The sequence below is a fragment of the Vipera ursinii genome, assembly GCF_947247035.1.
Source record: "Vipera ursinii genome assembly, chromosome: 3".
NCBI lineage: Eukaryota > Metazoa > Chordata > Lepidosauria > Squamata > Viperidae > Vipera > Vipera ursinii.
The window spans coordinates 79,665,147-79,677,611 of NC_139516.1; the positions used below are offsets into that span (position 1 = coordinate 79,665,147).

At 36.6% G+C, this 12,465-nt stretch overlaps 1 protein-coding gene across 1 annotated transcript in view; it reads right to left on the bottom strand.

Annotated features, from left to right (window-relative positions):
• The window catches only part of COL24A1 (collagen type XXIV alpha 1 chain), a gene marked incomplete at its 5' end in the record, with an annotated part of 158,077 nt that overhangs the window by 101,821 nt on the left and 43,791 nt on the right, over window positions 1-12,465 (bottom strand). The window contains 3 exons of the mRNA XM_083360473.1: window positions 5,817-5,870; window positions 7,074-7,127; window positions 10,593-10,646. Of these exons, the coding sequence (XP_083216599.1) occupies window positions 5,817-5,870; window positions 7,074-7,127; window positions 10,593-10,646 (162 nt within the window). The remainder of the gene's footprint in view (window positions 1-5,816; window positions 5,871-7,073; window positions 7,128-10,592; window positions 10,647-12,465) is intronic.

Here is a 12,465-nt window from a genome sequence, read left to right on the forward strand (position 1 = left end):
TTTGAAAGCATCTGAAAATATTCTATTACCATTTCTTTGGAAGTTTTTGGTAAAATGAATTATGCGATGATAGCTTGATAATACAGAGGTAGCTAGTTACCTGTTTCTTAAAATTCAGTATCAATAAAGCAAGGGAGGAATGAAGCAAAGGGTTATTTGAAGAGCGAGGGCAAATCCTTCACGTGTAAAGTAGGTCTGAACATAAATATCCATTCTTGGAGTTCCTAAATATTCTTCCACTGTCCATATTCATCCATCAGCACATTTCACTTCCTCTTCTTGTACATAAAGAAGATCTAACTCTTTTTTGTGGTAGTTATTCTAAAGGGTCTTAAAGCTAACAATGGAAATACATGCTAGTGATAATTCATCTGTAAAGGTAAAGAGACATTACAGCTGATAGAAATCCTTGCTTATCAGGCAGTAGGTATAATACTTTTATGTGGTCAGGGCTTGCCCCATTTTGGGGGGCTTTTAAAAGAAATGTTGGGTTACAGTCAGTGGTGGAATTCAGCCAGTTCGCACCAATTTGACAGAACCGGTAGCTAATTTTTTGTTGCCCAGGCCCAGAACGGACTTCTGGAAGCAGCATCCACACAGAGGACCGGTTATTCACATATTTGAATCCCACCACTGGTTACAGCAGTAACTTCTGTCTGAGAATCCAGACGGTAGACCACAGCTACTAATTGTTTTCAGACATGCATACAAATGAGGGGGGAAAATTAACAAAGTGAACAGAACTCATTGAATTTGTATAAATATCATTTCATACGGCTTTTTTGAAAAAATACATGTGGTTTTAATCCAGTTTTCTTTTAATTACAGGCAGTCCTTAACTTACAAACATTCACTTAGTTCTGAGTTACAGTGGCATTTTAAAAAATGGCTTACAACTGTCTCTCACATTTACGAGCATGGCAGCCTTGTCAAGTCATGTGATCAAAATGTGGATGCTTGGCAACCGGCATGCATTTATGATGGATGCTATGTACTGGGGTCATGTAACTTGTAACTTTCTCAGCTGGCTTCCGACAAGCAAAGCCAATAGAGAAAGCCAGATTCACTTAACAATTGTGCGATTCACTTAACAATTGCAGTGACTTGCTTAACAACCTGAGGGGAAAAGGTCATAAACTCTGACACAACTGACTTAACAACTTTCCATTGCTTAGCAATAGAAATTCTGTTCCCAATTGTAGTTGTAAGTCAAGGACTACCGGTACTAGGATGATCTGTAACTTTGGAACTATAACACTTTTTTATTCTCACCTGGAATAAATTAAATAGTAGTTGAATGTAAGGCAGGCTTCTGGCTATTGTTTAAATCTCATTGTATAAATTTTATACATTGAAAGAAACTTTACAATCTAAAACGTTTACTATACTCTTTTCTGAATGAAACATTGGCTATAAATCCAATAAACAGAATTTCACATTTGTCCACAATGTGTAACAATTTTCAGATGAAGCATGCTGATGTGTCATGTCTTGTTTACAGCACTGGTGAATCCACCATGAATTCATTCTGATATATTATTCTTGTTCTGTTTAAAATAAACTCTAGAAGACACAATAATAAATTACATGCTTAAACCCATTGTTTTTCATAATTAGCAGCCTCTACATATTTGTTTAAAATTTGGTTAGCAATTCTTCAAATTAACTAGCTATAGTTTAAAAAAACATGCTTGACATTTTGTACAAGTAAAATATCATTTGAATGTTATTCCCAATTATATAAACACGTATGCCTTTCACCTATTCCCAGCAAGACATTTGCAGTAGTTATATCACATTCAATTTTTCTCTTAATCAACTCTCCTGAGTGAGTGGCTGGGATCAAAAGCTGTACACATATAGAAACCTTAACAGCTGTCTGAATCCCAATTAAAATTTGAACTGAATTTACCTCTCTGAAATCCACTTTATTATATTAATGCATTTTTTTTCTGTTTCTATTCTTACATGCATATTGATTGAAAGCAACAGAAAATATATACTATAACCGTTTACTGGTACACCCTCATATACAGAAGATACAGAGTTGGAGTAGTCATTATGGATAAGCCAGACCATCCAGGGAAGTAAAAAACAGATTTGATGAGAATTGCACATTTTTGTGGGGCTTATTTGTGCAAAACAAGCTCACTACCAAAACTTACTCCCACTCTGCCAGGATAAGCTGACAGCCAGCTTTATCCTAACCATGTCCAAAGCATGTTCTGCCAAGGTTCCAACTCAGCGTTCAGAAACCTGATGGATTTTGTTGGACAAGATGGCTGTCAGCTTGTTCAGGCAGGATGGGAATGAGTTCTAACAGCAATTTTTTTTTTACACATACAAAACATATCTAATCCTTTGATGCACAAAGCTGGATCATTGACTGAACTTGTTTTTTCCTCTGCCTGGACAAACTGACATCAAAATAAGGATTAGTTGCTGCTATAAAAAGCATGCAGCCATGAAAAATAAATGTGGAACAAAAACGAGACTATCTTCCTCAAAAATAAAGTAGGAATGATACAAAAAAACCTTATTCATCTCATTTAAAATATGTTTTTAAATTGGATTGCTTTATTTTTTTCCAGTGAAAGGTTACTTTATAAAGCTGCAAATTTCTATTTCTATTCTATTGTTTCATTTGACATATAAATGAAAACGTAATGATTTATTTCTTGCCCAACCTTATTCACGAGGGAGGGGGCTTGTTGTTAAACAATTCATTTATATTTTAGAGAGTTATGACATCACAAGTTTGAAATCTCTTATATGGACCCATAAATCTTGTTTTATAAAAGACTGGATTTTTAAAAACATGCAAAGCCAATATCAAACAAACTACATTCTGTTGGTCATGCCATAAACTTTAAGATCACATACATATTGTAATGCCTGCCTGTATCACATTCATTTGACTGCAGAAGGGCAGAACTGAGTGGATGAATTGAACCCATATCCAGTGATAAAATCTGATAAAGAAACAAATAACCAAACAGTGCAACCTCATCTTAACTTCAGGCAGATACGTTTTAGTGTCCTGGAGGTGTAGCAAACTCTAATTTTTTAAAAATTTGTTATTATAGTATTTTATTAAAACATTTTGTAAAAGTTTGTGACTCGGTCTAAAATAATATTGTGAAGCTTAAGTAGGTAGTTCTGAATTACAGGCAGCTGGTTTGGATGTCCTGAATATAAGGACAGATAGTTCTCGGGTTATGCGGGCAATTGGGACCAGAATTTTGTTGTTGGGTACCAGTTTTGTGTTGTGCCTTTTGATGGTGATGAACCTTCATTTAACATTAATCTTTTTTTTCATCATCTACAGCTTGACAAATATTAAACATTGTTTATGGATCTGAATAACTTCATTGGATTTTAAACACATATAGGACAACAATGTCTGGAGCCATAGTTATCTCTTTTTAAAAGGGATCGACCTAAGTTATCATCTTGATGGAACCTGCAGCATGGGCTGCTAATTTATTAGAATTACTAATAATGTTGGACCTACTAATGTATAGATTTTTTAAAAATAAAGTACAACCAAGCATACAATTTTCAGTTCCAGGCAAATGTACTATCCAAGGAATATTGGCACAGTAATTCAAGATTTGGGGGTTTTTTAGTTGATGAAAGAAGTTCCACTAATCAACAATTTTAAAATAAAGTGAATAAATTTACTAAAAGTAAAATAAATTTACTTCAATTTTTTTTCTACGGCGAACAGCTGTTGTGGTAAAACATTTATTTTGTACTTTGAAAGAATACAAAATTCCACCCTATCTCTTTGAAGATAAGGCTCCATGCAGATCTGACAATCAATAAAGACGGCTAAAATGACTAGTTATCAGACTAGCCAGATAGATAGCAATAAAATTTAATATTATTTTTTTTTACATGTCCCTGTTCTAGGACACGGAATCCTGAAGAAATACAAAGCATTATTCTAAAAATTTAAAAACAAAGTTTGAACTGAAGTGTCAGTTTTTTCAACAAGGAACTGTTCCAGAACACAAAAAATAAAAATAGTAAAATTTATTAAGATGCATTTTACTTAAATAGTAAAATTTATTAAGATGTGCCCTTGTAAAACAATTCACAGCAAGCTGAATTGATCCTAAGTAGCAACAAAGGAAAAATATCCATCAGGAATGTGTGGTCCAGTAAACCAAATTGTTTATTGATAAAGGAGAATATTTGTAGCTCAGGTTGAAATTAGGAGTCTTTGGTGCTCTCTGAGCTTGCTTGTTTTCTTGCAGATGTTTCATTACCCAAACTAGGTAACATCCTAAGTGCTAGTCAAATTGTTTATATTCGTTGAGCACTCAGAGATAGTGTGGCTAACATGCTAACTAATAAGGTAAAGGTAAAGGTCCCCCCGCACATGTGTGCTAGTCGTTTCCGACTCTAGGGGCTGGTGCTCATCTCCATTTCAAAGCCGAAGAGCCAGCGCTTGTCCAAGGACGTCTCCGTGGTCATGTGGCCAGCATGACTAGACGCCAAAGGCGCACGGAACGCTGTTACCTTCCCACCGTAGTGGTTCCTATTTTTCTACTTGTATTTTTACGTGCTTTCGAACTGCTAGGTTGGCAGAAGCTGGGACGAGTAACAGGCGCTCACTCTGTTACGCGGCACTTGGGATTCGACCCGCCAAACTGCCAACCTTCTGATCGACAAGCTCAGCGTCCTAACTCACTGAGCCACCGTGTCCCTGATATGCTAACTAATAGGAGGATGTAAATTATATTAAGGTCACCTAGATAGATTTATCAAAACATTTTAACATCATGGTGTCATTTACACTATGTCTGCCTTTTTCTATGTTTGTAAGAGTATATAAGCTATGGTTCTGCCTTTGCTCACTGCTGCCCAACAAGCAGCCAATGCTTTGCTGAAAAGCCCAGTATGTACTATATTGCTTACACGCCAAGTAAAATTGTGCTGTATCTTCAAAGTTATTTGGTTACAAAAATTACAGTCACATTACATTTTGTAGTTCTGCCTAATGGGAAGAAGTCTTACGAATACCCATGGTGTAAGCTGCAAAGCTCTATATTTCAGACAAGAGGATTCTTAGAGAGGGAGATTTGGCTATGTAATGTAATTATAACATGGGAGACATTATGCAAACGAATATGTTTGATCTCTAAAATGAAATAAGAGATCAAATTTTCAAAGTACTTTTTGGTATAGTCTTGCAGCATATTATATGAAAGCTAAATAATTATTTAGGAATATTATAATGCTTTTTCAGTTTCCCTAAGATTCTCTTGTTAGTTTATAAATATTAGATACTGAATTAGCCTAATCAACTCTGATCATTCTAATAGATTTGGTGAAGATCTCTACACCAAATAAGCAATCATAAGCTCACTATCATAACTCAGAAGAAACACAGCATAATCTCAACCCATATACTATTTAGTTCTTACATAAAATATGCGTAATTTCATACAAATAGCAGAATTCCAGTCAAAGGAACACCTCAATTGCCACAAAATTGCAATTAATGTACAAGTTTCCCTCATTTCCAAGGCAGCCAAGGTGCAGTATAAAAGTAATTCTTGTAACACGGCTTTTCTTGGAAACTCTTTTTAAAAACAGATTTATTTAAACAATGTTTCATTGGAGTCTTATTGGTTATTGAAAACTTTGTTTCCTACATTTTCAGTACCAGGAGTGGCTCTGATGACGAACTTCAACCTCAGATTCTGTAATCTGTAAGAAATTCTTTTTACATATGAGTATTACATTATTTGTAATTATAGACCTTAATAATGGCCTACAAACTAACATATTTTAAAAAATCTTACCTTTTCACCTTTGGGACCCTGTATGCCAGGTAATCCTGTTAATCCTGCATCGCCCTATAAATTTAGTATAACATTAATGTAGCATGATACCAGATCAAAGAATAACCAGAAAGTTGTTCCCCATAGCCCTCAAACTACTGCAATATGACCAATCATCATTGCATTGCATCTAGCATTAGAATACTTCAGTAACTTTAAGCCAGAGAATCTCCTGCAGATCTTTGTGTGAACAGCAGTGAACTAGCAAGGATTCCTAATCCTTGGTAGCACAGCAATAACATTATCATGCCTTGCTTTTCTTAAATTATATTTCTGATATAAAGAATAATCAGGAGTGAATTTTTGTGGAAGAATTATAAATGCTGCTAAATGCTAGTATTAAAAATGAAGTCCAGGCAGTCAAAAATAGGTAGCTGTTCCTTGCTGATTTTCTGATGTACATTTAACACATTATTATTTTAAAAAATTAAATAGTATATCTGATTTTTGTTTTGATGGTAAACCACCAGGAAACACAAGGACAGCACACTGAAAAAATATTGATGGAACTAATGCCGGCAATGGGGAAAAAGTTCCGATACGTCACACAACATCACCTGACGTTGCAAGTTTGACATGTCTGATTTACATATTACTCTTTTGCATCAAGCTCTGGATGGTGAATCTTGTAATAACAATAAAATTTCAAGGTGATCCCAGTTAGATTACACCTTGACTGCCCTGGGGTATCAATAGCACCATTTTCAATAAATAGACAGAATCATTGCTTAATAGTAGAATAGTTCCAACATTTTTTGTATAAAACATTTCATGTATAAAACATGCAGTATCCATTTCTACAGTCTATTAGTTTTCAAAATTAGTAATGTAAAGCAAAAGAACATGCAGATGTACCAAAGACGTTTTTCCAAACAAAATTAATCAGGGAAATAGATTGTATCCAAAAGAAAATCAATAACAATGCAATAGAACATTATGAGATCCATATTTTCAACAATTAGACAAATCCATCATTTTCTTTCCCCTTTTGTTTGTGCATTGCGAGTCATCCTCCCACCGAAGAGATGTAGCTTGCAGTATGACATTGCTTTGGTCATTTTGATGAGAGCAGGGAATTTCTACTGATGCCCTTGCTTTAACAAGAAAATATTCCTAACTTTCCAAACAGCAATTTCATAATCCTCCTATATTTTAAATTGGACATAAAACATTAATCATACAATACAAATAAGACTATGAGCAATATTACTCATTTACTTTTTCTCCACGCTTTGCTTGTCCTGGAGAAAATCCTGGATCACCTTTTGGGCCCTGGGAAAACAAAATTAAATTAATATATAAGGCACAGGTATTATTGCTAATATCTCTTAGAAGTGAATATGTTATTTAGGAGAAGGATATATAGATTCAATGAAATATATAAAATAACACTTTAATCAAAGAAATAATTTCTATTATATATTGGAGGTATTTTTATATGCATTTTACAACATTAGCTCTTCTAGGAGTTTGTACAGATGACTTAGATCTAGAAATAGAAAAACACAGTTTTAGTATTCTAGTAGCTATATTTTAGAAATATTTAATACTTCTCTGGTAGTTTACAGTGTATCATTCAAAAAGGACAAATTAAATTACCACCATATTATTCTAATAAAAGACACCCCCATTCTTCAATCTCCTTAATCTTCAAGCATCAAAAAATATCCCCAATAATTCATAATATTTTCCTTTCTTGTGTTCCTCTATCTTTCTCTTATTCTAACATCTGTTTTCCCCTGATTTCTTTTCCTTAAATTTTCTCCTAATTTTCTTTTCTGCATTTACTCAGCCTAAGCATAGTTTAATGTTAGCAAACCTTTTTTTGCCTGCCAAAGTAAAATGGGCAAGTTTTAAAATTTGTCCCCCAACCTCAAGTGAGAAAGCTTGTAATGAACAAACCCACATCTTACTTGACTTCAAGGTTCTTTTCTGAGAGCTTCTATAATCTCATAGGTGTTAAATTCTCATAGGTATTAGCATACTTTTTTAAAATAATATTTTGTTTAGTTTGGGAGGTAGCAAATGGTATCTATGTTTGATAATTCTGGCATCTGTGGATAATACATTGCTGATTCCTGTCTTAAGCCTATTTGGAAACCATGTTCTTTTTGAAACACATGGCCTGATTTGTTAGGGTTGTAAACTATTTTTCCTAAATTGGGAATATCCACTCAAGGGAACTGAATCATTTTTTATTTAAACAGTGCATCCATGAAGACCAGGGGTGCAGAAGGTCTTAGTGGCACCATGTACAGTATGTTGTGATGCCTTTGTACAAATGATAAAAATTATGTACTTGAGTCATCCTGAGTAGCAAAATGGAACAAGTACATGATTTGCATAATGACTTCACACAATGTCAGCTTCTACAGGATTCTTACATACAAATGTAAATCAGAATAGGGTAGAGGTGGAAGGGACCGTGGAGGTCTTCTAGTCCAGCCCCCTGCTCAAGCAGGAGAACCTATACCATTTCAGACAAGCAACTGTCCAGTCTCTTCTTAAAAACCTCCAGCGATGTAGCACCCACAACATCTGATAGCAAGCTGTTCCACTGGTTATTTTTATTTTTATTTATTTATTTTTATTACATTTATATCCCGCCCTTCTCCGAAGACTCAGGGCGGCTTACAAGCTTAGCAGTAGCCTTCATTCTATGTATATGCCTGCTTGTTAGGGCTTTCACACACACCCCAAGCGGCATTATTACAAAGTCAGCTTATTGCCCCCAACAATCTGGGTCCTCATTTTACCTACCTCGGAAGGATGGAAGGCTGAGTCAACCTTGAGCCTGGTGGGACTCGAACCTGCACTAATTGCAGGCAGCTGGTGTTACTTAAGGAGGCATCAGCCCACTGCTCCACCAAGGCTCTTAATTGTTAATTGTCCTCACTGTCAGGAAGTTTTTCCTTAATTCCAGGTTACTTCTCTCCTTGATTAGTTTTCATCCTTGTTTCTTGCCCTGACCTCTGATGCTTTTGAAAATAAATTGATCCCCTCCTCTTTGTGGCAGCTTCCCAAATACTGGAATACTGCTATTATTTAAACCCAAATACTTAAAACTTAATTTAAAATACTTTAAACCAAATATTTAAACCCAAATACAAATAAACTCTCAAATACTGGAATACTGCTATTATTTAAACCCAAAGAGGCAGTTTGTATAATCTGGAAAAGGATATAGCTATATTAATAAGGTATCTTTGTCTCTTAAACAAATTTTAAAATATATGACAAAATGAAGTCATCATATTTATATTACCAGTTACTGAACTATTTCAAAATTTTACAGCACTAATTTTGTTCAGGATCTCTCATGTGTGGGATATTTCTTCATTCCCTTTTGTTAATGACTGTTTTAAATGATGCAATATTAACCCATTTTTCAATCTTATCTGTCTCTTCTAATTATTCCAAAACTTGAAGAGGTGAGATTTTTATTATTTCTTTTTTACAGACAGGCAGCGGATCCTATCAATAACAAGAGCTTAAGTATTAGGTGTTCTGAGAACCCACAGAACATTTAAGCTTGGTATTAACAAAATAAATTTCTTTGGATTACTGTTGGTGACTGTTAATGTAGGCTGACATAATCTTGGTAAAAACAACTGTTCATGATAATTAGAGAAGCTGGTGAAGTTCTACTGAGCTAAACTTAGAAAGGATTAAACCTATCTTGAAAGTGATGGAAGTTCTACTGATTCTTAAATTCTTCTCTGGCTTCCAATTGAAGAATTGCCAGCTTCTCTGGCCTATTAATTCCTCACTGTCCATCATAATTATATTTTCACTTCCTTACACTGAACAGGAGAAAATTAAGAAGCTGCAAGTGAAGGAACAAGGAACCATTCCTTGTCAAAACTTTATTCACTATATTTGAATTTGTTGCTGCAGTATTCTCCTCCTTCTTGCATCATTCACGTTTTTCAATTTACAGGAGAATATGCAAAAAAAAGAACCAAAAAACTTAAATTTCCAAATTAACCCAAACATCACTAACCCAGATTCATATGCCAAAATATTCTCCATTTGCTGTGCTAGATACTCAGAATACTCAAAAATTACAGGGTACTTTGTTTTACATTTGCCTGTGCAAAGTTTATCTATTGCTGCTAACTGCCTGGGAGCAGTTTTTAACACTTGTCACTACAGGTCGGATTCCCACCCTAAGGAACTGTATTAGAAGAAATGGCTGTAGTTGTTTTTATCCTGTAACCCATTTATCAAGGAGCTATAACTAAATCCGAGTTGAAGGCTCTCCAGAATTCCATACAGCTGTCCAGAGCTATCTAAATAGTTTCTGCTATTGGACCTCCCTTTTAATCTGCCTACTAGATTTGACTCTGTCAAAGCATTACAGTATTTTACCCTTCAGGTAACAAAGCTTAGAAAATAAAATAGGAATGCTGAGGCAAAACCTTTATTGCAGTATTCACATATTTTCTTTGAATAATGTGTGTGTGAAAATACAACACAAAAATGGCTGCTTTGTTAACCCTTGCCTTTTGAAGCATAAACCACATTTAAAATAACGTGCCTGGTTTTGCTTTTACAGAGAGTCCTCACTTAGGAACCACAACTGGGACAAGTAATTTGGTTGCTAAGCGATGCAGTTGTTAAGTGGAAAATCATGTGGTCATGATGAGCATACAATATTATTTCCCCTTTGTTTTTTAAGCAAAGGGACAAGGTTGCTAAGTGAAAAATCATCAACATTACTCATGTGTAGCATACCTTCAGACCTGGCCAACCTGGCAGCCCGGGGTTTCCATGTGGACCTGGAATACCCTATGGAAAATATAAAATATGTAATTACAAAGAACAGGAAGGAAGGAACTTCATTTGTGCAAGGACATTTCTCAGGGATTATTAACCTTTTTATGCTGGGTGTCATGAATACTGGTCTAAAGAAATTATTCAGAAACCATTGCAACTAAACTTCGAGCCCCCCAAAATAGGGAAGGAATTAGGAACAGATTCAAGAGAGGCTTCTTCATGGCAGTCCCAGTTGCTGTCATTAACTAAATCACAGCAAATCATTAGGTAAGAACCAATCCCAATCTAAGCCATTCCCACCTTGGTTTTTCCCAGCTCCAAACCTCCATAAGATAAAGGACTGCCTTTCTTCAGCTCCCCCTAATCACCTATCTCCTCCCCATCTCTGTCCTTTTGACCACCCTGTGGCTTCAATTCCTCTGCCCCACTCCCCAACTAATCCTCACCTTTGCCCTGCTGGCTAGGACCACCTGCCTTGGCCTTTGTGAGGCAGCTTCTGACCACTCTAGACCTTCTTTCCAAGGCTGTGTGCAGCCTTATCCAAATCATCTGCAGCATTCTCACAAAGCTTTGGAAGGCTTCCTAGCCTTGCGTGGAGGCCATACATGAACTGAACAAGGGTATGTGCAATTTGTACAAAGGCGTGCATGGCTTTTAGAAGAAGGTCTGGCATGGATAGCAGCTTCCTCAAAAAAGAGCCAGACTGCGTGCAACTGATCATCATCAGCAGCAGCAGCAAGAGGAGGAGGAAGAAGAAGATGGCTAAAGTCAGCTGGGTGCAACAGGACTGGCAGAGCAAAAAGGGCAAGCGAAGCATAGACAGAAGTGGCAGTGGACTGCAGAGTGGCAAAGCTAGCAGGGCAGAAGGACCAGCAGAGGTGGCAGAGTTCAAGGCAGTCAAAATGGCAGATGTGGGTGGGTGAGACAGAAGGATGGGGGGAGTTGAAACAGCCCTGTGGTCTTAAATACAGGACAGCTGCCAGGTGCCTGAATTTTGAACCTGTGACTGCAGCTGCATTGCAATGGCCAAAACTTCAGGAATTGGGCATAGCTAAATTCATTTATTGCCGCAGCAACTCTGAACAGTAACTGAATGAATAGTTATTAACAAAGGAATAGCTGTAGTTCCAGTTTTTCTGATTTGACTGTTTCCTGATTTGGACAGCTTTGAAGGGCTGACAATTTCACACTGACTAAGAGATCTCTTCACCCTACAAACTGAAGGCTGTGCCAATTATTATAGAGAATAAGTCATTTAGCATTTCAAACACTCATTCAAAGATATTTCTGTGCTGCTGCAAGCAAACCAAGTCTTTGTAACTTACATAGAAAAATCCATACAAAACATATCTGGTACAAAAAAATAAAACAACAATACAACAAAGCTCGAGTAAACAAATGTGTTGTATATGTAAACAGTAATAATACTTCATTAACAGATTGTGAAAAACTAGGGAAGCCGCCTGACAGAAAAACACGCGGGAACTTGACAGCTGTCAAAGTTCCCCGCACAGCGCAGGCGCCACCACTGACAGCTCGCGGCTGTCAAACTCCGGACCAGGCGGAAGCCTAAGCTGTCAAAGTTCCCCGCACAGCGCAGGCGCAACCACTGACAGCTCGCGGCTGTCAAAACACCAAACCATGCGGAAGCCGGAGCTGTCAACAGAAGACAACGCGGATTGGTCCCGGTTTGACGCGGCGCCAAAATGAACACTCCTGATTGGCCCTCGCTGCCAGCTGCCGGCTATAAAAGCCGGACAAGTTATTCTATGTTTGCCTTGTACTAAATAAACCCTGTTGTTAACTAGCCTGTCGTCCCGAGTGGTCCTTA